General features: G+C 39.5%; 1 protein-coding gene across 2 annotated transcripts in view; it reads left to right on the top strand.

Annotated features, from left to right (window-relative positions):
• VPS13D (vacuolar protein sorting 13 homolog D) overlaps window positions 1-26,799 on the top strand; it is a 94,499-nt gene that overhangs the window by 12,251 nt on the left and 55,449 nt on the right. Inside the window, exons 18-39 of one of the 2 annotated variants that reach the window (XM_054394928.1) lie at window positions 219-2,429; window positions 2,783-2,934; window positions 3,735-4,769; window positions 5,414-5,504; window positions 6,044-6,170; window positions 7,221-7,401; window positions 8,374-8,556; window positions 10,986-11,202; window positions 11,691-11,901; window positions 12,036-12,207; window positions 13,943-14,055; window positions 14,588-14,797; window positions 17,443-17,708; window positions 17,889-18,022; window positions 18,602-18,757; window positions 19,333-19,558; window positions 19,977-20,051; window positions 21,266-21,472; window positions 21,952-22,041; window positions 23,344-23,484; window positions 24,681-24,803; window positions 25,444-25,518. In XM_054394928.1, coding sequence (XP_054250903.1) covers window positions 219-2,429; window positions 2,783-2,934; window positions 3,735-4,769; window positions 5,414-5,504; window positions 6,044-6,170; window positions 7,221-7,401; window positions 8,374-8,556; window positions 10,986-11,202; window positions 11,691-11,901; window positions 12,036-12,207; window positions 13,943-14,055; window positions 14,588-14,797; window positions 17,443-17,708; window positions 17,889-18,022; window positions 18,602-18,757; window positions 19,333-19,558; window positions 19,977-20,051; window positions 21,266-21,472; window positions 21,952-22,041; window positions 23,344-23,484; window positions 24,681-24,803; window positions 25,444-25,518 — 6,396 coding nt within the window. The remainder of the gene's footprint in view (window positions 1-218; window positions 2,430-2,782; window positions 2,935-3,734; window positions 4,770-5,413; window positions 5,505-6,043; window positions 6,171-7,220; window positions 7,402-8,373; window positions 8,557-10,985; window positions 11,203-11,690; window positions 11,902-12,035; window positions 12,208-13,942; window positions 14,056-14,587; window positions 14,798-17,442; window positions 17,709-17,888; window positions 18,023-18,601; window positions 18,758-19,332; window positions 19,559-19,976; window positions 20,052-21,265; window positions 21,473-21,951; window positions 22,042-23,343; window positions 23,485-24,680; window positions 24,804-25,443; window positions 25,519-26,799) is intronic. The other variant, XM_054394929.1, reaches the window with a different exon arrangement.

Consider the following 26,799-nt stretch of genomic DNA (forward strand, 5'->3'; position numbering starts at 1 on the left):
AGTGTCTTTTAATGGGTTCTATAATAGCTTGTGACTGGTGTCTGCATGCATGTAAAGGCAGTGAGGGACAGTGAGGGAGGGCCAAGCCTGTACTGATATACTTTGTGTTTAAAAGAAATACACCTTCAGACGGAATGATAAGGTAGTGATGGGAAATGTCCAGGAAGCGAGGAGAATGCTTCTGTCTGTTTGTTTACTATTATTTTTTTAATCCACAGAAGAATCTAAAAGAAGTGCAGATACTGTTTTTTCAGAAGTCAATGAATTGAGTGATGAGGAATATAAAACACCTCTTGCAACTCCTCCCAATACTCCACCACCAGAATCTAACAGTAGCAGTGGCATCAAAATGTCTGAATTTACTGGAGTAGAAATAAGTGAAGAGCAGCTGCAAGCACACTTAATGAGTAAAAAGATGTATGAGACATACACACTTTCATTTATGGACCTTCAGATCATGGTGGGCCGAGTGAAGGACAACTGGAAACATGTTCAGGATAGTGATGTGGGTCCAACTCACGTGGTAGAGAAGTTCAATGTTCACCTGCAGTTGGAGCGCAGGTTGATCTACACCTCTGACCCAAAGTACCCAGGAGCTGTCTTGTCTGGCAATCTGCCAGACCTGAAAATTCATATCAATGAAGACAAAATACTGGCTCTGAAGAACTGTTGCACACAGCTGAGTACATCTGAAACAAAACCTTCTGATGCCCTACATTTGGGGAAAGACAAGATTTTTGCCGGGGTAGAGCAGCTTGGCAATTTGCACGATTCTGTAATGAACCTAACCCAGAGCGTTGTAATGCTGGAGCAACACACCAGGGAAGTTCTTGTTGAATCTCAGCTGCTTTTGGCTGAATTCAAAGTCAACTGCATGCAGCTGGGTGTGGAAAGTAACGGACGGTATATCTCCGTGCTCAAGGTTTTTGGCACCAATGCCCATTTTGTGAAGAGGCCATATGATGCTGAAGTGTCCCTGACTGTTCATGGCTTGTTGCTGGTTGATACGATGCAAACATATGGAACAGATTTTGACCTTTTGATGGCTTCTCATAAGAATCTGAGTTTTGATGTGCCGACAGGAAGTCTTCGAGACAGCAGGGCTCAGTCCCCAGTTTCTGGGCCACATGATACACGTCCCATTGATGTAGGAAGTTTGACACAAAGATGCACTACAGCCCCAAAAGCTTCAGCTGGTAGGAAAGATCAAGAGTCCCTGATAAAACTGGAGTATCAGTTTGTGAGTGCAGAATGCCCATCGATGAATCTTGATAGCAGTCTGCAGGTGATCTCTGTGCAGGTGAACAACCTGGATATTATCCTTAATCCAGAAACTATTGTTGAACTGATTGGATTTCTCCAGAAATCCTTCCCAAAGGAGAAAGAAGATTCTAGTCCTCAGCCTTTAATAACTGACTTGGAAAGAGATTGGAGGGAACAGGAAACCTTCCAGTCTACTTACGTACAGAACACAGAGGTAGCAGTTGATATTCACTGGTTAAATATACTCCTTCTCAGGACGGTTGGCATGACAAATGGAGAAAAATATGGCAGAAAAATTGCAACAGCCAGTATTGGTGGCACCAAAGTCAATGTCTCCATGTGTAGTAAACTGGATGTAAATGGCTCTCTGGGGTGCCTTCACCTGATGGACCTAACACAAGATAGTGTTAAGAACCAGTATGTTGTCAGCATAGGGAATACAGGAAGGTACGAAGGTCTCATTGGTGATGACTACTTTGAGTCTCTATTCTTTAGGCTTGATGGTGGAAATAGCCTTCCAGATGCTTTAAGTTTCACCTTCACAGAAAAGTCAAAAGAGGAATGTTCTCTCAACCTCAAGATGGCCTCCTTGCACTACAACCACTCAGCTAAATTTCTGAAAGAACTGACTTTGTCAATGGATGAACTGGAAGAGAACTTCCGCAGCATGCTGAAAAGTGCAGCTTCAAAAGTCACTACAGTCTTGGCAACTAAAACTGCAGAGTACACTGAGATGGTCTCTTTGTTTGATACCACACCACGACCACGAGATGTTGCCAACATAGAAGATAATGAAGGCTATGCATTGGGATCACAGTCTCTCCAAACTGATACTATTAAGCTTATATTAAATGTGAACATTGAATCCCCCATTGTCTCAATACCTCGGAAGCCCGGCAGCTCTGAACTGCTTGTAGGTCACCTAGGACAAATATCTATTCAGAATTTTGTACCAGGAGAAGATGAATCTACAAGTGATAGACTGCAAGTTGAAATTAAGGACATTAAAATGTATTCTTTAAATAGCAGCCAATTTACGAACAAGAAGGAGCCTGCAAGTGAAATAGCTCATGGGCTGCATTCCTCAGGTCCTGCTAGTATTAGTAGCCAGGAAGAATCTCATTTTACTCGTCATGACTTCTTTGAATCATTACATAAAGGCAATGGTATGTTAATCAGAGGACTCTTAATTATTTTACCATGAGTAGTAGATGGTACTAAAGGAGTGTATTGCCCACAGGTCTGATTGGATATTCTGTCTCACCTATCCTCCTGAAATACACTGCTCAATTTTAATTACAGTGGGCAAGTTATTTTATTTACATCTACTTTTAGTCTCCTAAGCAAAAACTGACTAGAGCCTTTCATGTAGAAATTTATCAAAACATAGCCATATTTTCTTACTTTAGCATTGTCAAGAGATTCTGAGCAAGTTCAGTAGCTGCTGTACTACCTTTGCTCTGCAGTCTTCTAGGATAATCAGTTCACTTAGGATAATGTTTTAATTCTACTTCAACAGCTTTCCACATTCTGAACAACACCACCATCCAGTTTCAGTTGGAAAAGATACCACTAGAGAGAGATTTGGATGTAACTTTTCCTCTCAGTAATGAAGATTTTGGAGTGTCAAGCATTATGAAGATTGAAGGGAAATTTGTGAACCCACTTCAGGTATAGCAATGAATCCATATCCCAATTCTGGGGGGGTTGGAACTAGATGATCCGCAAGGTCCCTTCCAACCCAAACCAATCTATGTATATAAAAGTACTTCTCTGCTTAAAAGATAAGTGGCACTTCAGGTTTAACATGTTGGTAGTTAAGAAATCAGATCCTTATACCTACATAGTTAGAAGAGTCAGTCTGAAGTAATAACAACAGTGATCAAAACTTGTTTGGGGACATTTTAGACACATTAATGAATTAGTCTGACTTAGCCTGGACACCTGTCACAGAAGAAAAAAGAAATGTGCCACTGTCCAAGTATGTTTATTTGTAGTTCTAGTAGAAATTAAGAATTAAAATGCCATTATCGTGAAAAAATCTCTGCAGGAGCAGATTGTAAATAGAGGAAACTGAAACTTCTAAAGCTAAGGAGTCAAGCAGTGATGGCTAAGTAGAAAGTTTTTTCCATCTGTTACTATATAATCTCACCACAGTGAATTAAGGCTAGCTTGTATGGCGAATTATTTTCAACTAACTCTGTGTGGATGCTTTTTGCTTAGGAATACAAGGGATCCTGTTCTAGGATCCTGTTATGTTTTCAGATTGTGGCATCTTACAGAGCTAATACAGAACTGTTTTGCTTCAACCTTGCATTGAACCTTGTTCTGGATTATTTTTTACTTGTGGACAAACTTAAAATTTGGCTGGTTTGAAATTCCACAGTCAGTTTAAAATACATGTCCTGATTTTATTCACATAGGGAGCTCTAACATGATGATGATTTCTTGGTTTTTTTTCTGCATTGTAGGTGGTGTTAGCAAAGCATGTGTATGAACAAGTCCTGCAGACTCTGGATAATTTAATTTACAATGAAGACTTGAACAAATTTCCAGCTACTTCTGTGTCTTCAACCTGTCATAGCTCTCCATCAACATCGCTTCATAGTGCAGGCACAGAATTCTCAAGTGAATGGAAGGAAAATGGCTTATTCAGCCATTCTAGTTTTAATTCTGTTCCAAACAAGTCATTAGCTATCAGGGAAACAAAATCTTTTACTCAGATTGAAGCAAACTTTCATATCTCAGAACTCCAGGTTCAGTTAAGTGGGGATCTTACACTTGGTGCGCAAGGCCTTGTCAGCCTTAAGTTTCAGGATTTTGATGTTGAGTTTGCCAAAGATCATCCTCAGACTTTGTCTATTCAGATTGCCTTGCGTTCCCTGCTGATGGAAGATCTTCTGGAAAAAAACCCAGACTCCATGTATAAGAACCTTATGGTGTCCCGTGGAGCACCCAAGCCATCCAGTTTAGCTCACAAGGAATACCTTTCACAGTCCTGTCCCTCGGTATCCAATGTAGAATACCCAGATATGCCACGTTCCCTGCCTTCCCATATGGAAGAAGCACCTAATGTCTTTCAGCTATACCAAAGACCAGTTTGTGCCTCCCGTAAGAAGCCAAAAGAAGATGCAGATTCTGAGTATCCTCTGACTCCACCTCCTTCTCCAACAGCAGACAGATCCAAGTTGCCCTGTGGAAAAAGTAACTTTGATGATTCCTTAGTTCATATCAATATATTTCTAGTGGATAGGAAACATCCTGAATTCTCTTCTCGCTATAACAAAATTAACCGTAGTGTAGATGTTGATTTTAATTGCCTAGATGTCTTAATAACTTTGCAAACTTGGGTAGTGATACTGGATTTCTTTGGGATTGGATCCACTGCTGATAACCATGCTATGAAGCTGCAACCTGAAGATACTCAGCAGACAATCAAATCAGAAATAAATACCTTGTCAGCTTCTCAAGCCCAAGAGCCTGTAAACACTAAGCTGGATCTGAAGGTATACTTGAGATGCAAAATAGTCATTGGATTGTCTGTCATAAAACATCTGGTTTATAGAGACTTAAGGTGACATTTAAATCAAATGTTTCATATTTTAGTGGAGAATGCACATCAAGCCAGAAACAGTAGATTGGAAGTGTGTGTAGGTGTAGTTTAAATTAAGAAGTACAGAAGGTACAGAAAAGCAAAACATAGCAAAAAACCCCTGGACACATCAGGTGGCACTTGGAGGGACACTGCAGTAGAATGTTCAATGTTCACCCAGTGGAGGTCTCAGAGTTTGATACCCTCTCCCTGCCCCCAGCCACATCCAGTCAGTTCTGTGCCTGAGAGTCTAAGGGAAGTGTAGATCTTGTGTATGTATTTGTAGTCTTTGCCCTGCAGTCTAAACATGACAAGTGTTGAGGGAGAAAAGGATGAAGTGCTAGGATTTGTTGATGACCTGATTGTTCTGAGTTGCTTGGGAGACTTGTAATGTGCAAACAAGGAGGTAAAAAGGTTAGTTTCCTCCAGCGTCTCCCTGTCAGATAATTCTTGTTTGCCATCTATGTGTTACAGTATAATTGTCTTGAAAAAAAAAAACAAACCCAAGATGTTCCAAGATGTTGTTTAATACCAACCTCTTCCTTTTTGTTTGGCCAGGTCCATTCTTTATCACTAGTACTGAATAAGACAACTAGTGAGCTTGCTAAAGCCAGTGTGTCAAAGCTTGCAGCTCACTTGGAATTGATTGGTGAGTAGCTTGGAGGGCTGAGGTTGTATGTAGCTTAAAATAGGAGGAGGTGTGCATTGGAGTTGTGATTTGAAATGCTTTTTTTTGGTGCTCGTTGGTATTTTTGTGTGTTTGTCCCTGAGCAAGGTGCACTTTCTCTTCCCACCCCTTCATCTGCTTTTTTGAGGCTTGATTTTAAATTGTTGCATCCCTCTGAGTTGTCAAACCCTTGATCATTTGAGCTGAGATTGGCTAGGATTTTAATACTTCTCCTTTACAGAGCAAAACAGTGGTGTCTGTTACTGATGTAGAGAGAAAAAAAGAGCCAAGTTTTCTCAAGTCAATGTGATGTGATCATATGATGCATGTAAAGCATAGGATTGTGTTTGGGTTAGGCCAATCCCAGAAAAATGGATTTGCTTCAAACACGAAGTTTGAAGTTTAATTGAATGTGATTTATTTAATTATTTGTAATGAATTTTCCCCACTAATAGAAACTTCAGGGATTCAGTAACTTACCTGTGTTTGAGGACCCTGATTGTCTGTCTTTGATTTTGCAGAGGGAGATTTAGCCCTGCAAGGAAGTATTGGAAGTCTGTCCCTGAGTGATCTTACAGCTCATGGAGAATTTTACAGAGAGCGTTTCACTACGAGTGGTGAAGAAGCACTCATTTTCCAAATCTATAAGTATGAATTTTTGCTTCTTATTATTTTATATTAACCCTACCCCCTAAAAAACAAACAAACAAACAAACAAAAAAAAACAAACTAAAATCCAAACAGACCGCAAACCCTCAGCTGTCAGGCCTTCAAAATTCTACTTTGAATGCTTGGGACTTAAATGAGTCTCTGAACGTTTTCAGTCATAACCTTAATGGTTCTAAGGGAAGGGAAGATAGATTTAGACTGAATCGTAGGAAGAAGTTCTTCAGTTTGAGTGTGGTGAGACTCTGGAATAGGTTGCCCAGGGTGGTTGTGGATGTTCCCTTTCCTGGAGGTGTTCAAGGCAAGGTTGGATGAAGCCTTGGGCAACCAAGTGCAGTTGAGAGGTCTCCCCATGGTAGGGGGGTTGGAGTAGATGATCTCTAAGGTCCTTTCCAACCTAAGCCATTCCTTGTCCTGCAATGTACATGGCATATGGAGAAAATAGGTTTTTATTTCCCTCTAAAGGTGTTTCTGGAAGTATTTATAGGTAATAGTTTGTTCCTAGATAAAACAGTAGTTGTTTTTTGAAGATGGAAGAAGTTTTTAACTGATGAAATAGTCTCCCTTGCGCCTTAACTTTGGAATTAAGGGTTTGCTTTTGTCATAGTGTTGACGTTCGGCTTTGTGTGAAGTTTGACTATTTTCCTATGCTTGTGATATTTGATGCTTTTCCACCTACTCTTCCACCCACTGGAATTAATTAGATTAGAAATTATCCAAGTAATGTTACTGAATTAATTTTGAAGGTAACAGCACAGTGATTCAGAGGGGAGTCTACATACTGTCACACAGCAGAGTGCTTACTTTATAAGCCACTGTTGAGCTGTGTAAAATCACCAAAGATGTCTCTGTTAACTTAGAGATAATGACTGTAAAACCAGTTTCTAATATCCGTCATTGAAATAGTTTTAATTCTATACTTGTGAACGTTGGTTAAATCCTCTATATTGTAATCTTGACTTCAAAAAATGAGTATCTCTACGTGTACAGTGAGCTCAGATAGCCAAATGTTACTTTCAACCTTTATCCCAGATACGGGAGGCCAGACTCCTTGCTGCAGAGGGAGTGTGACATGCGTGTCACCCTGCGGATGGCGTCTGTTCAGTACGTGCACACCCAGCGGTTCCAGGCAGAGGTGGTGTCTTTCATCCAACATTTCACTCAGCTTCAGGATGTCTTGGGGCGACAGAGAGCAGCCATTGAAGGACAAACAGTATGTGTGGGGGTTTGCCTGTGCTGTTCTAGCCTGTTTGTGCAAATTGAAATGCAGTATGAAATTTACTTCAATGCATCAACTCAGTGAGTTGATATGATGGAGGGTTTTAGAGTTTTGATTGGAGATTGCTCATACCTGAAAGGCATTTCAGGACCTTTCTGCTTGTATTTGGAAATGTAGAATATCAGATTTGCCCATTACTTAAAACTTTGGCATCTGGATCCTGCAGTATGCCCTGGCGCAGGGGTTTTCATGTCTTTGTGATGCTGGACAAAAAGGGCTCAGCATTTTGTCTTGCCTTTTTCTCCAGTGTTCACCAGGTAGTTCTAATATGTGAATAAAGAGGACCAAGTGAGAAGTCCTTCTGTTCTGCACAGGTCTTTGATTAAGTGTGATGGTTGGTAGACTGAAAATCAGATGCTGAACTTCTGCATGATAGAATACAACAGTCATAGCCTGTTCTGTACAAAACCTAATAAAGGAGGGATTAATAACAGTTCATAGTAACAGTCTTGTGTAAGAAGTCACTTCTCATAATTGGAAAACAGTTATTACTTACATTAAAAAGTTTCATTGTCCATCAGGAACTTTGAACCTGATTTTGAAACATCTGGTTTAAATTGATATATTTTCCTTTTGGAAATATTTTTCTAAGTGATCTTTATTTCAAGTATAGAGCTGGGCAGTGTCTGTTATGCTTCTCAGATAAGTGGTGACAGTTTGTTTCACTCCTGCTGGTGCCCCTGGTACACAGGAGTGTTCTGGTTGCATCCTGGTCCTGTTCTATCTAGCCTTTGGTCCCTGCATAAAACAAGAGATTGAGTTATTTTGTTTAGTATAAAATTTTACCACGTCTTAATGTTGTAAGTGAAGGAACAGGGTTGCCTTGTCCTGACTTCAGTACTGATCGCTGTGAGATGATCACCCCCTTGCTGGATGGGGTTTTTAATGAATTTTTGCTCTTCCCAGGTAAGAGATAAAGCACAGAGAGCTTCCCGAGTTCTTCTTGATATAGAGGCTGGTGCTCCTGTTCTGCTTATCCCTGAAAGCTCCAAGTCCAATAGCCTTATTGTAGCTAATCTGGGAAAGCTGAAAGTGAAGAACAGATTTCTGTTTGCAGGAATGCCAGGCACTTTTTCATTAAAAAACAAGGTAAGGACATCACTTCTTAAACATAGCAACTGCTGGATTTTCTAGTTCTTACAGATTTTATTTCTATAGCAAAATGGGAAATGATCCTTACATTATACTTTATACATACACTTCGTACTACTAATAGTAAAACAGTCTGTGCCAGTAGGCTGGGTAATCCTGGGTGTATGGCCTGCAGGTGATTGTACCCAGCTGCCCCCTGTTGCACCTGCACCTGGGGGAAATTGCTCTGTGGAACTTGCTAGAACTGGTCTTGGCAGGAGGCAGGACCCAGCTGGAAGCACACCAGAGCTTGATTGCTTAATGGCTTTCCAGCTAGCTCTCTTTGATATTTTTTTTTGTTGTTGTTTTTTTTTCTGCTCTTAACCAGGTGTTTCTAGTTGAGGTGAAACCTAGTTAAGGGCTTCTGGTGAATGCTTGAACCTAAGCCTAGGTACAGGGTAGGAGTAGTGTTGCTGTTGAGAGATGGGGCCTCCAAATTGGGGTAAGGAAGATCCTCTTGGATCACCTCAAAAAGGGTAGTTGTTCTGAGAACCCCCTAATTTCATTTTAAAGGGGGTGGACATGAGGTGGGCTAAATACTGCAGCAGTTCTGTTTTGTGTCTGCTGCCTCTGTCTGATTTCTATCTAGCAGTGTCTTTCCAGTGAGGCAGTGTTGGACTGTAATACCGAGCTCTCTTCTGGACTGCAGTGTGTTGATGTATTCAGATGTTTGCAAGTGTTATGTTCCTTAATTAATGTTAGAAGTTACTGGATGTGTGCATGGTAATTTTATTTCAACTTAAAAATCCTGTGTTAATGTAGCACTACAGAAATTTAGGGTTTGAGGTGGGGTCAGGTGGGGCTTGGGGATTTTTTTTTTTTGGTGGTGTTCATTTTTTTTCTCCTGCTTATTTTTGAGGATCGGATTTTGCAAGGCAGTGCATACAAGGATCCAGTTTTATTGGAGGTATTTCACATCTATACAGTAGTGTTCAGGTGCTCCTTCTTCTTTTTAAAAAAAGGGAAACTTGTGGAATTTAGCACTTTATACATTAAAAATTCTGATCTTCTTCTAAAGACTGCTGAATTCTGAGAGAATTGAATTTCAATTTGTGGTGGTGTGCTCTTAATGCATGTCTGAGGTGCTGTTGATTTTGGATTTATTGCATAAATTGATAGATTTATAGATTATGGGATGTTCTTTCTTTGCATGTACTTTTCAGTCTTGTTTTTATAAAGTGAAATGTTAATATCTTCAGATTTTTCATCTTAAAATCCTTGATCACAGCTGCAGTGATTTTTTTTTCTTTCCAATGAACAATATTTTAAATCCAAATGAGGCAAGTAAGATTAGTAATTAAAAGCAGAACGGAAAGTTAATGGACAAGGAGTCCATGGTGACATTGAAATCTGGATTCAGAAAGAAGGTGGGAAATAAAGTAACAGTCCTGCAGTCATGGTTGAAGTGAACAATCCCAGAGAGAGGGGCAAGTGGATCGCTGAAGGCAGGTGATTGTAATCTGCTGGGGCATGTGAAGCTGAGCAGAATTGAAGCATGAGGTTAATAAATTTATATCAGGACGGAATAATTGATCCCTGAAATTGGCTTCAGGGTATAAAGGTAGTGCATGAACCTCTTCCCCTAGGCATATGTATTTGGGACAATAAACTCCTAAATTGATGTGACTCTACCCTTTGTAGGTTTTTGATGCTAGACAGTGTCATGAAGGTGGAAAAGCTCCTGAGATTTCCACTGAACATGGTTGGTGATTGGGAAATATCTAAAATCTTACACATCAATATAGCTGAACTTTTCTTTTTTCACTTGTGGGCATTTTAACAATAAGAGCAGGGATTTATTCTTAGCTACTGCAGAAAAAATTTGAGGCACATTTTGTTACAATGACTGAAGTGTTTGAAATGCATAAAGTGATAAATTCCTGCATAGAAGCATTCGTTCACATGTTCTAATAAAGCATTAAGTTGCTGATATGATCTTGCAGAAATAAGAGCATCTATTGTTTTCATCACCTGAAGATGATCTGAAAAGCAGCTTTAACTATTTAACAATGCTTATTCTACAGAAATGCTGGGTGTCTTGAGAGTCTTACCCCTCTATTTTGGATTAATTTAATTTACGTAGGGGTTTCTTTTGTTTTGAGCAAACCCCGTTTTTTTACATTAATTCTCATTGAAAAAAATTTACATCTTTTTGAAAACACTGCTGAAATTAACTTCTATATTAAATAAAATATTTTAGCCTGCTGTTAAGCTTCTAGGAAAAGAGTTTGGCCATCTTTCTATAGCAAAAGATACTGGCATTCAAATAAAATACTTGGGGTTTTTGACTGGAATTTTTTGCATCTTGAGCCTTGGTGTATTGATTCCTTAGGATTTAAATAAAAAAATCTAGTATTAATTATAAAACTATTTTCATTCATTAGCAGGATTCAGTTCAATTTTCATCTCCTTTGGGAACCCCAAAACACAGCATGAAGAAATCAAGTGCTGATGAATCAAAAGTAGTGACAGAAGGATTATTCATGAAAAAGTCACCAGGAACAAACATTTCTAAGCTGAAGAATGAGTCTGTGCCGAGTACATCGAGTAAGCAACAAGGCCAACAGCCAAAGCTACCTATCCTACCAAACCCTGACAGCCCAGGTGTGTGAGAAATAGAAGAAACCCCATAAAGGTTTTCTTTTTGCTTGTAAAACAACGTAGTGCAATTTTGCTTGTGTCTTCTGTGATGCTAAAAGAGTGAGGCTCTGGGTCTAAAGACTGTAGATTTAAAAAGAAATGACTTCTTAGTTTCAAGGTTGATTTTTGTGGCTTAAAGGATTAGGGAATTGTAGTTCAGGTCACGGAAGAAGAGTCCTACAGTTTGGGCATGTTTTGAGATGCTTGTTGCAGGCACATAAGGAGTATAGTTGGACTGTTTAAGAGTTTGCATTTACCTTGCAACTCAGCATCATCGATACCTGGTAGTTACAGATATTGATGAGTGCAAATGAAAAATAAATAAAAGTGAGAATAACTTCCAGGAGAAACTGTTTCTTTTTAAAGTAAGTGGCATTTGTTTTATATGGATTCTTTTTTCTTTCTTTCTTTCTTTTTTCTTCCTTAACATGTTGTCTCCTGTGCACTTGCAGAGGATCACATCTGCCTCTTAGACTGCATTGTGGTTGATCTGCAGGACATGGACATATTTGCTGCAGAAAGATACCAGAGGGAGTATTCAAAGGCTGCAGAAGACACAAATGCAGACTTGAGCTTTCCATCCTACTTTGTGAGGCAGACAGGAGGAAGCCTGCTAACAGAACCTTTCAGACTGAAGTTACAAGTAGAGAGAAACTTAGACAAGTGAGTTTGTCTGAACACAACCACTTGGGCTGTCAGCCTAAACTCAGTGGTTTAGATGCCTTTACTGCCTCGTAAAAGTGTTTCCTGCTTGGTTACAGCACCTTGAAATACTGAGACATTTTCCTCTCTTGCAGAGAGCTAAGTCATGCAGTTGCAGACATCTCAATCCATGGCAATCTGTCATCAGTCCATTGCTCTCTGGACTTGAACAAGTACAAGCTGATACGTGGTCTGCTGGAGAACAACCTGGGGGAGCCTGTAGAGGAGTTCATGCGGCCTTATGATTTGCAGGATCCAAGAATACATGTAAGAGGAACTAGATGCAGTTGCAATTCTGTCTCAAAATCTCTGGGATTTTGGCTGATTAGCCCAAGTATCTCTTATTTTTTTGGAGCTTGCAAGGTGGGCTGGTAGACTTAAAAAAAAAAAAAAAAAGCCTTTAAAAAATAAAAGTTAGGTAAATAATCATCATACAATAGAATCATAGATAGACAACAAAGGAACTCTTTTGTCTGTCAGTACTCCTGTGAATTCAGGTCTGTCTCAGCAATGCTGTTGCCATTTCACGTGTGGCTTGCTCAGGATTGCTTCATGTTTCTGAGATTCTAAAATCTCAGAATCAACCATCAGTGCTTGTATTTGCTAGTTTGGTTTATGTCTGCTGAAGTATATTGGTGGATAAAAAGTTATCAAATCTATGGAAACTACTGAGGCTGAGCTGCTGTTGCAGTATGTCAGTGGTACACTAAAAAGCTTAAGTTTTTTCCATCTGAATGAAACTTTTTAGAGAGACTTTGAAGGTTATCCTGTAATCACATGCAGGGTAATGATTCCTTTCCTCTGGTAACTATGACATTCCTAAATACTTGATGAGATTGTGGAATGTGTATTGCTTTTTGTTAAAACCCTTCCTCTTGCCTTCCAAATCTGAAAGTAGAATTTCTTTCAGTCATAAAAGCTTTACAGCAGAGCTGAGCCTTTTTGATGTTTGGGAGCAGGTTCTCAAGTATCGCCTATTTGGCTGTTGTCAAATCCTGTTCCTTCGAAGTGTGGGCAGCACCTGGAAATAATCAATATTTATCCTTGTTACTGGGAAGGGAAGCTGTTGAACAGCATGTTTCCTCTTGATCTTGTGGAGCTTCTAAGCAGTGTCTCTGTTGCATGACTGTAGTCTTTGCTTGAGAAGCAAATGTTATCACCACAACAGAGGAAAAATCACTAGGAGGTATCTACAATTCCCTTTAAAGAGAGGAAAGAATGGATAAAGTTCTCCTAATACAAGTATGTTCTTCATGTCAGGCTTTTCCCCTACAACTGAGGGAGCTGGGGTTGTTCAGCTTAGAGAAGGCTCCTGGGGGACCTTAGAGCTGCCTTCCAATACCTGAAGGGATCCTACAGGAAGGCTGGAGAGGGACTTTTCTGAAGGGTGTCCAGCAACAGGACAAGGGGGAATGGTTTGAGGCTGAGGGAGAGCAGGGTTAGAATGGAGCTGAGGAAGAAGCTCTTCAGTATGAGGGTGGTGAGACTCTGGAATAGGGAAGTTGTGGGTGTCTGCTCCCTAGGGGTGTTTAAGGCCAGGCTGGATGAGACCTTGAGCAGCAATTTGGTTGTGAGGTGTCTCTGCCCATTGCAGGGAGGTTGGAGTCCATGATCTCCAAGGTCCTTTCCAACCTAAGCCACTCAATGATTCTGTGAACTTAAGAAAAGGGCAATACTGTAGGAATTATAAATCTGATTTAGTAATAAGGTGCCTGAGACAGATTGAAAGGATTGTTGTCTCTTTGGGCTTTTGGGGGGAGATGACAACAGTGATGTTTTGCGTAAGAACAAAGAAACTGTAGAACACAGTGGAAAAGATGGATTAATAGCCAGTTTTCAAATTGAAGGTTACATTTCACAAGAGCGTAGCTTTCCGCAGCAGCAGCTAATGAAACTCTTTGAAGTAGCTCTTTGCAGTTGTCTGAAATAACAAAGTTTAATTCAGGAAGGAAAAGTGAAATGGATGCTCTTAAAAAAGAATGTTGGTGCTTTCCACTTACAGACAGTTTTGAGTGGAGAAGTGTATACTTCTATGTCATTCCTCATTGACATGGTGAATGTGAGTCTGGAACTGATGGATCCAAAAGGAAAAGATGGATGCAACTCTTTAGCCAGGTAAGAATTTTATTTTGTTACTGAATACCTTATTTTAAGTGCTCTGTTCATCTGGAATTACCATAATGCATGAAATTATGCTTTAATAATGGAATGAAATAGAATTTCTTAATTGGAATCCAAATGGAGAGTTTTAGCTGATCTGAAAAATGAAAGGGAATGACATTGGTCAAAAAATACCATCTTTGTCTTTCAAGTTGTCCTTGAAATCAAGGTTTAGTCATCAGTTGACTTGCCTGAAACAAATGCTGTACTAATTAAGAAAATATTGACAGGTAATCTTAAAAGCCAAACTGCTGCTCTGGTTTTTATGGTTTGTTTTTTTTTTTTTTAATCCAGAAGGCTCTGTATCAGTGGAAAATATTACTGCATAGAGTATAGATCTACTTCCTGTCTGTGACATAAGATGTGTTTATAGCTGGTCTAGAAAATAGATAAATGAAAGACACCAGCAGTATACCCTGTGAGTGATTTGAGAAATAAATTAACTCCAAGACTCTTAAATGCTTTGTTTTGCTTTTTATTCTCCTAGATTTGATTTCAAGAAATCCAAGTTGCTTTTTGAAAGCTCTTCAAATGGAACAAAGTCTGTCAATCTGGTTTCTCATTCCATGATGGCCTTTGACACACGTTATGCTGCACAGAAGTCTACTGCAGGCACACCAAATGTGTTCAGCTGCATTTTTCAGTCATCAAAGAATACCAGTAATCCAGGAGCCATCCAGATAGAACTACACTTCAGGTTGGTAATTCTGGGATTTATTTGTTGGATTGTTCTTCATAATGACATACTCAATGACTTTAATCCAGCTATTATTAATGTGGATAAAATTGCTGACATTGTATTTGTATCTAAAGACATTTTCTGGGTGGTCAGTAGTACTTAATAGATAATTATTAATTAATTGGACCCCTAATACAAGAGAGACATGGACCTGATGGAGTAAGTCCAGAGGAGGCCACAAAGATGATCAAAGCTCTGGAGCACCTCTGCTGTGGGTACAGGCTGAGAGAGTTGGGGCTGTGCAGCCTGGAGAAGAGAAGGCTCTGGGGAGACCTTGTAACTCCATTTCAGTATCTGAAGGGGGACCTACAGGAAGGCTAGGGAGGGGCTGTGTTTAGAATGGCTTGTAGCCATAGTTTGAGAATCAATAGTCTGAAACTGGAGCGGGACAGATTTAGGTTGGACATCAGGAGGAAGCTCTGCACAATGAAGGTGGTGAAATACTGGAACAGATTGCCCAGAGGATGTGGTTGAGGCCGTGTCTGTGGAGACATTCATGGTCAGACTTGATGTGGCCCTGGGCAGCCTGCTCTAGTTGGAGGTGCTGAGTGCAGGAGGATTGAACAAGATAACTTTTGAAGGGTCTGTTCCAACCTGATGCAGCCTGTGAATCTGTGAACTGAAGGGTATTGGATTTTATTTTATTTTCGCCCCCCTCACTGCAGTAAAATTTAGGTTTGGATGTATAATTAATCAGATGAAGCTCTGGCCTACCAAAGTCAGTAGTGCTTAAAGCTTGCTAAGTCTGGCCATACACTTGTGTGTGTGCATCAGACTAGATGATATAATTTTTACTGTGTGTTGTGCAAAAGCTGTGTTCCAGCAGGTGTCACACTCGCCTTTCTGAGGCAGTCAAGTACAGAAATGGCACCTTAAGCAGGCAGTCACTGCATTCTCTCCTGCATTGTAGCCTGCCCTCTTTGGTTTTCTTTATCCAACTGTCTTGAAATGCTTAAAGGCATCAGAATGGTTGTCTGTTCTGTTCAAATTCCATATTGAAACCAGGAATATAAAATACAATGGCAATATTTACCTGTTTTTCACTGGGGAATGTTAGCTAACAAGAGGGTGAAGTGAGATGACTAGAGATCTTGCTTTCACCCTCAATCAAGCTTCCTGACCACACTCAGCTTTCTGACTCTAAGTATCACATCTTCTGAAGGAAGTAGGAATAATGTAGGGAAAAAAAATCAGTGGACTGTTGTGGTTCAGAAGAAAGTCTTGGAGACATTTGGTCATTAAATTCAACAAAATGAACTTCAGGCAGTTGAGGGAAATCTGTTGTAAATATTTGAATGGTCGTTTTAAGAACTTAAGTTGATGTTTAGAAAGACATGAAGATTTTGTTTTGAAAGAAACTAGAATGCTATGAGATGTACACAAAAGTCCCATAAATAATGACTTTCGTGTAACTAGTTGGTGCTCCAGTATCTGCCTAGGTTGGAGATTGGTTTGCACAGTAAAGCCTCATCTCCTTCAGCAGTGGTAGTTTGAGGAATTTTCTTCCCAACTGCTGTGCTTTTATTTTAGCCACATAAGCATGTGTTAGATTTTTACTGGTGAGAGCATCCTTGGCACTAGATACAAGCTTTTGCACAGCTCAGTGATAGTGTTATACTGGCTCGTGACTTATGAAAGTATCTTTGAGAGCCAGGAAGAGTTAAAGGCTTTTTACTGTTGGAAGTATTGCAGACAGGCTGCTTCTCAGAAAGGAATCACAGCTCTTCAGAGCATTTATTGTTCAGAATGTATTGGATATAAAATTGTTTCATGGTATTTAAGCACTTAAACTATTTTCCAGTTAGCGTGACCATTTATAATTGGGATTCCAGATCCCTTTTATCCCTCCTAGGCAGACACTCAGAATGTGATGCTGAAAGCTGGGGAAGGCTGGCGGTTTTTCTGAATGAGAAAGGAGCTTCCTGTGCTGCAAAATGCTGTCAGGGTGTGAGAGGAAACACACTGGCTGGTTGATCTTTTAGAGGGATATTGGAGCTGGGTCGAAGTTTCACACACAGCACATTGGGTTGAATGCTGAGCAGATGTAAAATCATTTTATGAAAGGATCACTTTCAAAACTGGAGTCTTTGTAAATCACTATAAATAATATGAATGTATTGAAGGAGCTTTTATAAGGTAACTTCTTCTTATGTAGCTTTTTCAGTTGTCTCATTACAGCTTAGCATTCATGCAGTTAAGATCTGTGGCTGTCTGAGGGTACAGATGTGAAGAATTTCAATCTGTTTGAATACAATTTATGTATTTCAAAAGCCAGGCACTCTGTAAACTAAAAAGTTCCATTTAGTTCTTACTTGCTGGCAGGTTTTTTTGCATAATTTTACATCTATCTATATTTTAAATTTCTTCACTGAAAGGGTTCTCAAACACTGGAATAGGCTGCTCAGGGAGGTGGTTGAATCCCTATCTCTGGAGGTGTTTCAAAGCTGCAGAGATGTGATGCTGAGGGCTATGGTTTAGCACAAACTTGGTAGAGTTAAGATCATCAAGTCCAACCATTATCTAAGGGTCTTTTCCAACTGAAATGATCCTCTGATGCTGTATGCAAGAATGTAAAGTTCTTACGTCTGCTTCTCTCTTAAAAGGTCTACTAAGGATTCCTCCAGTTTCACAGTCGTTCTGAACAATCTCCGTGTGTTTCTGATATTTGACTGGTTGTTACTGGTTCATGACTTTTTATATACTCCTGGAGACACCAAAAGGCAGGAAAATCCCCTTGCTTCCCGACAACGCACTTCCAGCAGTGAAACAGCTGTGCTTCCCAAAGCAGTGAAGAGTGGAGTGGTTACAAAACGTTCATCGCTACATGTCACTGCAGAGAAACAGCTGGAGGTTAAGGTTAATGTGACAGGTAAATGCAGTCACCTCTGGTGCTTCTTTAGCAGCTGTTATGATTCAGAGCCATGTTGTGCTAGTGGAGAAAAAAGGTCCTTCCAAGGACAGAAAATCATAAACCTGCTGCAAATGCTTAAAATACTTTCATGGTATTTCTAATAGCCTTGTTTATGATTTGTCATTCTGTTTTGTTAAGGAACTGAGTTTGTGGTTGTTGAGGACATGTCTTGCTATGATACCAGCGCAATTATTTTGAAGGGGACAACTGTTCTCACTTACAAGCCCAAGCTGTTAGATCGTCCTTTCTCTGGTAGTTTGTTTGGTATTGAGGTAAGAAGAAGTAAATTTGCTGTTGTAAAACATAGGGGAGCTTGTGAATATACTTTACTATAAATATATCCAGTACCTGAAGGGGCCTACAAGAAGGCTGCAGAGGGACTGTTTACAAAGGCCTGTAGTGATAGGACAAAGGGCAGTGGTTTGAAATTAGAGAAGGGGAAATGTAGATTGGATGTTAGGAACAAGTTCTGCACCACGAGGGTGAAGGAACACTGGAACAGGTTGTCCAGGGAAGTTGAGGATGCCCCCGCCCTGGAAGTGTTCAGAGCCAGGTTGGATGGGGTCTTGAGCAACCTGGTCTAGTGGAAGGTGTCTCTGCCTGTGGCAAGGGGGTTGGAACTGCATGGTCTTTAAGGTCCCTTCAAACATTCTTTGACTCAGAATATTGCTAGTTACTACTCTAGCTTCCAGCGTAGGTGGGCACTGGAATAAATTGTCTGGAAAGATTTTGGAATCTCTGCTGTCTTCAAGTTTACAAATAGTTCATGTTTTGTAATATTCAGTCTTTGAGATTCTTGCCAGATCTCTTCTCTCAGTTCCTTTGTTTTTTAAATCCTTTGTAATTTTTAGGTTTTTTCATGCCGGTTAGGAAATGAACAAGAGACTGCGCTGTCAATTATTGATCCAGTACAAATTCAGATGGAACTTGTTGGGAATGCTTCCTACCCAAGTGGTTCAGGACTGTTGGATGCTTTCAATAGTGAGGATTTTCCTCCTATTCTAGAGGTAACGTTAAAAGCCTAAATAAAACTGTATGCAATAGAGAATACCAGATTATGATCTAGCATGGATTGCCATGCCCAAGGATTCAACAGAATAATTTCAAATGCATAAAAAAAAATATTTTTTTTTTTTTTTCCTGAAATGGAAAAGGCAAAGAAACAAGCATGTAGAAAATGCTTTTAGTGATAATGAAGGAGTGATTTCTGGGATATAATATGGAGATTAATAGTGGAGAAATATAAAGGAGCTGATAATGGTAGAGAGTTACTAATACCTGAAAGAAAAAGATTTATTTTCTCTCTCTCAGTGTTTATTAGAGGGGAAATCTATTTAGAGACTTCTAACCATTATACCAAAGGAATTTTTTTCAGCTGATGAATGCTTTTCATGCGTTTGGTTGTAAGTAAATCATAAGGAGCTTGGTAATTCTATTAGTGGAGCTTTCAAACAGTGTGGTCAACAGATTTTAATAGCAAATTTTGTCTTCCTTTGGGAAAAGCTTTGTTACTGTCCAAAATATGGAAAAAAACATGTAGAAAAGGGATAACTGAGTCTTAACTTTTTAATTTTTCATTTAGATCCAGTTGCAAGCACTGCACATCAGACTGTCCTACAATGATGTTCAACTCTTTCTGGCAATTGCAAAGTCAGTTCCTCAACAGACCAGTGCTGCTATGCCTGACTCAAGTGGATTGATAGGTGAAAATACTACTAATGCTTCCACTTCAGCACTGGTGGCTGAGGCGTCCTCCTTGATACATGAAAACAGAGAGGTATCCAAACGTGTGTTGGATCCTGTTCTTGGTATGTTTCTAACTGTTGGAGTGAAGCTATGTTTTTGTATGTAAAGGGAAAATACACACTAGTGAAAAGGGGTTTCTTCTCTGCTACTACACTTAAGAGTCATGTGGGCAGTCCAGAGTAAAATAATTGTGTTCTGATTGGAGGGTTGGTTTAGCAAAAAAACTTATTCCCAGCAGAAGAAATCATAGAGTAGGTTTTCTTTGTGTAGGAGAACAAAACTCAGCCACATTTCTAGAATGTAAGCATCAGGGGTTTGGGTATTCTTTGTAAAAGCAGTGCTGAACTGTGTGCTTTTCTGCAGCTGCAGTCTTAAGCAAACAAACCTCTCTTTTTTTCATATACATATATGTTAACTTTAGAAATGAAAACAAGTAGGTAACTGTCAAGGATTTATGATTGGTTAACTGCTCCATTACAGAGGTACAGCTGGCTCGTCTCCAGGAGCTGGGATTCAGTATGGAAGATTGTCGTAAAGCTCTTTTGATCTGCCAAGGTAACCTCAATTATCTTAGCTGGCCTTGCAGATTTTTATATTACCTAGCCTGCAGTAAAGTAAAGTTCCAGACTGTAAGGTACCTGATGCAGCACAGGCAGATATTTCCTTCTCTTCTTTATTCTGGTTCTGTGTTGACACAATCTTAAGTATTCTCATTTTTCTGTCTTACTGCAATAAAGAACCCATCTCCTAGAGATTCTTCTTGCTTTTTGTGTGTGGGGTGTTTGAGTGTATTTTTATTTGGGGGTTTAGGTTGTTGTTTGTTGTTCTTTTTTTTTCTTTTATGGGGTACCTACTTCTTGCTGTTACCCATCTTTTTCTCTTCAGAGCATGTTTACATCTCTCCCTTTTTGAGTCATGTGTTCTACCTACTTCTAGATGACATGGGAGTGGTGAGAGCCTGGAATGGGTTGTCCAGGGAGGTGGTTGAGGCCCCATCCCTGGAGGTGTTTGAGGCCAGGCTGGATGAGGCTCTGGCCAGCCTGATCTAGTGTGAGGTGTCCCTGCCCATGGCAGGGGGTTGGAACTAGATGATCCTTGTGGTCCCTTCCAACCCTGACTGATTCTATGAATTTAGATGCAACACATGAAAAGAAAAGGGAGAGTAAGTTTAGACTGGATCTTAGGAAGAAGTTCTTTAGTACCAGGGTGGTGAGACTCTGGAATAGGTTGCCCAGAGAGGCTGTGGGTGCCCCCTCCTTGGAGGTGTTTAAGGCCAAATTGGATGAGGTCTTGGGCAACCAAGTCAAGTTGAGAAGCGTCCCTGCCCATGGCTGGTAGGTTGGAGTAGATGATCTCTAGGGTCCCTTCCAACCTAAGCCTTGTTATGATTCTATCATTCTATGAAGCTTTAGCACAAGTGATTCTTTTTTTTTAGCACCGTCATGTTTCCCACTGTATTTAGAGGCATTCATAGTATTAATATAGTTTTTTATTGTTTTGCCACTCAAAACTTCAAAACACATTTCTTCTTTTTAGATAACACCAATGTACTTATATTCTTCTCCTATCTGTGTTGTTAAATAGAACACATCCAGGGTGCTGCTGCTCTCTTGCTGTACTTACTAAGAGGAAGGGAATTAGTTTGCTTCTTTGTTTTTGAGGTACATTTCATTGAGAAAGTAATTGAGAAAGTGATTGAGAAAGTAATTGAGAAAGTGATTGATTGACTGTTCTGGTTTTTTGTTGTTTTGGTTTTTTTTTAATCTAAGGTGACTTGAAAAAAGCAGCAAGCTGGTTATTTAAGAATGCTGAACCTTTGAAATCAGTTTCCGTGAGCTCTTCTGGGCAAGATAGCCAGAGGATGGTTCCTCTGCAGTTCATCTCTGGAGTAGAAATTAAAGCTGAAAGCATATGCATTTGCTTTATTGATGACTGCATGGACTGTGATGTTCCCCTTGCTGAGTTAACCTTTTCATGTGAGTTTTACTTCACTGAGTGAGTTGCCTGAAACGACAGTCAGGTACTGTGTATGTTCAGCACCATGCTCTTGTTCCTTGGAACTTGAGAAATTTCATGTGACAGCATTGTGGTGGTGCTTGTGGAGGGAATTGGTTTTTTTATGGGATTTTTTTTGTTACTTTTTTGGGGGTTGTTAGTTTAAGTTGTGTTTAAAGAAGATTGCAATGGCTGTATGGTTAGGATTGTTGTTTTCCCTTTATACATCACATAACAAATGGAATCTGTCCTGAGCAGAACCCTGGGGAAGCCCCATGTTGTAACACCATGGCTGTTTGTAAATGTTATTTGAAGAGTATTTATCAAATGCTTTTTGAACCATTTCAATTTAAAAGACAAGACAAAACCTTCCCTTGCTTACTTTAACAGTTCATGAAATTGGGAAACTTGATTGGTTTGTATTAGTGTAACATAATTTTTATTTGTTTCTACTTTTCAGCTTTGAATTTTCGCCAGCATTTGAGAGCCAACCCTGAAGGCTGTGCTCGTTTTACCCTCTCTGGAGATTATTACAATCGGGAGCTTTCAGGTGAAGTGCTGAGCAGTTTGTTGTTTTCTTTATTTCAGTTTAGGAAAGCTGCCTTGCCTCCTAAAGTAGCCTGAAATTCACTCAACCTGAACTGCATATAAGGGAATGTTAAAGATTGACTTTGGGGTGTGTGTGAGAACATGTGATGCTAGACAAGATATTCTAAATTAGTACCAGATGGAGGGATGTGGAAAGTAGAGAAGTTGCTGATAGGAGAGTTGCACTCAAGTTTTCAAATGTAATTATATAAAAAGGTTGTCCAAGAACATGACAGTTGTGTAACTGGCTGTATTCACTGCTCATTTTTTAGTATTTGGTTGTTTTGATGCATTCAGTTTGTTATTTATTCAGTTAGGAAAAGCTCCTGAGGGTAGATGATTAGACTGAAAACAATGGATTAGCATAAGACCACCATCATCATTTATAGCTGAGATTTTAGAAAGCAAGTTATGCCTCATTACAGGTCAGACACTGACAAAAGAAGTAATCTAGTTGTACATTTTCTCTGAATGGAGAAATTAAATTTTCTGTTATAAAATCGGTGACAACCAATTACCTGCCAATAACAAGGTAGGGGGTTTAGGTTTAAAAATACATAGTTGTTTGTTTTTTTTTTTTTAATAGCTCTTAGACTTTTGAGGTACTGACTGGTGAGCCGACTTATGTATAATTCTGTGAAAAGCATTTAAAAAATAATTCAGAGAACTTAGCTGTGGCTAAGTTTTACAGGTTCACACATTGCATTGGGTTGGAAGGGGCCCTCAAAGGTCATCTTCTCCAAACACCTCCACAGTCAGCAGGGACATTTACAGCTAGATCAGGCTGCCCAGGGCTGCATCAGGTCTGACCACGAATGTCTCCATGGGCATGGCCTCAACCACATCTCTGGGCAACCTGTTCCAGTATTTCACCACCTTCACCGTGCAGAGCTTCCTCCTGATGTCCAACCTAAATAAATCTGCCCTGCTCCAGTTTCAAACTATTGCTTCTCATCCTATACTACAAGCCCTTCTAGACAGTCCCTCCCTAGCCTTCCTGTAGGAAGTATGAACTTCAATATGAAGCTCTAATTGCCTTCTAATTCTTTCCTTGGAACTAACATATTTCTGCAGGACCCTACACCTGATGTACCCTGCTTCAAGTGGAGTTGCTGAAGCAGCTTTGCATTAGCTAGTAAATGAAATCTTGAGCACAGATTGAAAGTAAAGTATCTCATTATTAAAGTTTTATTATTAAATACTTAGGTATGTAAACAGCATTCCAGTGGCCTTCAAATGTGTGACCTTTTCTGTTTGTTCTCAGGCTGGGAGCCATTTATTGAGCCATGGCCATGTTCAGTTTCTTGGCAGCAGCAAGCATCGAGCCGCCTCCACCCTTCCCGGCTGAAGCTGGAAGTAAAGGCTAAATACCGTTTGGATATAAACATCACCTCTGTCTTCATAGGTATGGAGGAATATTCCCTGAAAGCATCAGCACAGAGTCTCATTTTCACTGCACTGAAATGCTCAGACATTTCTAATTGAGTCCTGCTGGTGTCCCCTAGATGGACAGAGGGAGGGAGGTTTGGCTCAAGTCCTTGCATATTCCAGATGATGCTGTACACAGGTGTGCACTTAGGCAGCCTGGCTTTTATCAGATATTGGGAAAGTGTAAAGACATGAGCTACATATTTTAGAGGTTAGTAGGAATTCTTTCTCTGGTCATATGAATTTGATAGAATTCATATGTTATTTGAAATTTATTTTTAATCAGAAACAGGCTTTCATCTAAAGCTTTCCACATTTTATGGCACTTAAAAATATTTTGATCAGCTCATCATTTTCCAGTACACTGACAGGTGTAGTGGGGACCTTCTCACTTCAGTTCTGCAGTCTCTGAGCTGTCAATTCCCACTCAGGAAATCAAAATACTTTATTTATCATTAACTCAAACCTCTGTAAGCTTCTGTGTTGTGAGACTGGTTGTGTGCATTTCCCAGGAATATAGTTGTTTATTCTGTATGCAAATCTGAGTTATTTGGTGGTCATAATAAAAACTCTAAACCACTGAGCTCACAAATCTAACAGAAGAACATTCCTTGTTCCTTGAATATTTATTCCTTTTTCTTGCAAGACCTACAAGATGGCAAAAAGAGGGAGCTATGGAATGAGAAAAATAAGCAAATCAGTGATTCCTGAGAGTTCCTGTGATGGCTCTTTATACTATTGATAACAAATATAAAGCTACTTTATGTTTAATACTGTGCCAGAGGGCTCTGTTGGTGTCTTGATAGTAATGTAGGAATGTGCATGTACCACTTAAAAATAAAACTAGAAACTACTTCTGACATGAAAATGTTTAAGGGTAATTGCCTCCTCTGGGAGAACTCTGACATTGCCACAGAGTATCTGAAGAACATGGAATTCCACTGAAAGTCAAATTGGGAAAAAAACAGTTTTAGGAGTATAAAACTACTTGGTTTTGAAGACATTGCTGTGATTTCATGAGCTTTTGTTTGTTTTTATCTTATGGAAGTGGCACATAGAAAAAGCAATGAAATAAAACTTCTGCTGTTAAAGAGGGGAGTAGCTTTGGTGTTATGAATCTAAGATACTTTGCACTTACTTGATTTACTGCTACCTGTGCTTCTCTTCCTCTAGAACAGTACACATGTACCAAACAGTCATGGATGGAAGATTACTGTAAACAAGACAAAGAAGTGAATGTGGTCAGTTCAGAAGACTGGATGGGTGCTTCAGGGGATCCACCATGCTTCGGGCAGAGTATGATACTCGTTAATCACACTTTATTTGAAACAGTCCTGACATACACACTGTCCAATGGATTACAAACAGAAGTATCTGGTCTTCATAGCATGTAATGAATTGTTAGAGATACTTGGCCAAAAAGACAAAGATGCTGTTTTCTGTTCAATTGGATTCAGTTCTTTAAAGAAAAAAAAACTCCTGGCTACTTAGCCTCAGTGCTAACTTTGCACTACTTGTTCTACTTCTTTATTTTGTCACATTTTCCCAGTTAATGAGTGACTGTCCTGGCACAGATGAAATCAGTGTTGAGTTCAGGGCGTGTGCAGTTCAATAGTGATCTTTCCCTTTCTGTCCCCTCCACCCCTGAAGACCTAAATGGCTGCATTTCTCAAAAAAAATACTGTTGCATTTGTGAAACAATTCTCTCAGTAATAATAGCTCTTGCTATCTGGCAGGTTTTTCCAGCTGCTTTTCTTTTGTGCCTGGAAGAAAATCTAGCCATTCAAATGCCAACTTAATGTGTGCAAATGGGCAGACACTCAAACACTGCATGCTGCCAACTGTCTGTGTCATTCCTGAGGCATGATGCATGATGGGGTAGTGTCTGCATGTGTGGTATTTCTTACCTGCTAACTTTGTCTTTCCTGTCTGCCAGGCCTTCCTCTTGTCTACCTTAGAACTAGGAGTACAGCCAGTTTGACTAACCTAGAGCATCAGATCTATGCTAGAGGTACTGTATAGCAGAGAGAGAAAAAGGGTTTGTTTCTTCTTTGAAAGGCTCTTGTACAATAAATAGTGTGTGGTATATGTGACTTGCTGGTAGATTTGCCTCTATATTTAAAAACAAAACCCAAAAAAACTCAAAACAGAAAGCGTAAGAGCTACTTTGCTTTAAAGCTGCTTTATTCAGTATTTCATCCTGTCTTTCTTTCATGTTCCTCTCTGGACCTTTCAGGAAAGAAGGGATAAAGGTAACTAATTCTGGGGAGGAAGAATGTCTTTTTTAGAGGATTATAAGAGTTACTAACTCTTCAGTATCCATTTTCTAGAGAGACAGTACAGTATGATTAAAACCAGCATAATAAAAATCTCAAGATCTCATTTTATATCCTAAAAATATCCAGCAATGACCCACTTATGCTTGATCCAGCAGATGCCTTCAGAAGGAACAATAAGCCTTAGGAAATAAGGCATTCCTAATAAATATTTTGTTAATTTTTTTGGTTTATATTTTACAGTACAGTCTTTGGGCAAAACCATCCAGCTAAAATGAAAAGTTTTTAAATTTTGAAATTATGGAAGATACACACTTGATAAATATGTTGTCCCTGTAGAAAAGTTGCTTCAGAACATGAAATACTTGAACTTAATACCAATCAGCCATTGGAGTGAATGCAGATCAGTTCTGTGGAGCAGATTGAATTTCTTTCTTTTCATGAAGTGGCTGATTTACTGTGTATGCCTTTCTACTTCTCTCCTACTAAAGTTCTGTGTATTTAGGTAGCAACCATTTGTCTTCATTTTTAAGTAAGTTACTGGAATTTGACGGGGTTTTCTGCTCAAGTACTCTGAAGTATTTTCACAGCTATTACCTACTGCAGTATAGAAAATGAGAGTAACACTTGAGTGCTTGTTAGCAATGCATGCTTGCAAGAAGTCAGGCATGGTGGGTGAAGTTTCTTCTGAGGTTTTGCTATCCCAGCGTTTTAACAAATAGTTACCTTTGGTTGCATGCAAATTATTTGTTTTAGTAGGCTCTGTCTTCTATGGGGAAATATTTCTACTTGATCAGTCTTTGAGGATAAAAGTCCCATTTAAAGGGGTTACTGGATAATCCTATGTTTGTCACTTCAAATAGAGCATAAATCTTAATTACAAGTGAATATGTGTTTAATACTTTGGAAGCATTTGGATGTATGTGAGAAGTTACTGATCATGATCGGGTTTTTAGTTAGGTTTTCTACAGGTTACTTAGCACTGGAGACATAATACTATAGGAGACTTGATCTGA

The sequence above is a fragment of the Indicator indicator genome, chromosome 32, assembly GCF_027791375.1.
Source record: "Indicator indicator isolate 239-I01 chromosome 32, UM_Iind_1.1, whole genome shotgun sequence".
NCBI lineage: Eukaryota > Metazoa > Chordata > Aves > Piciformes > Indicatoridae > Indicator > Indicator indicator.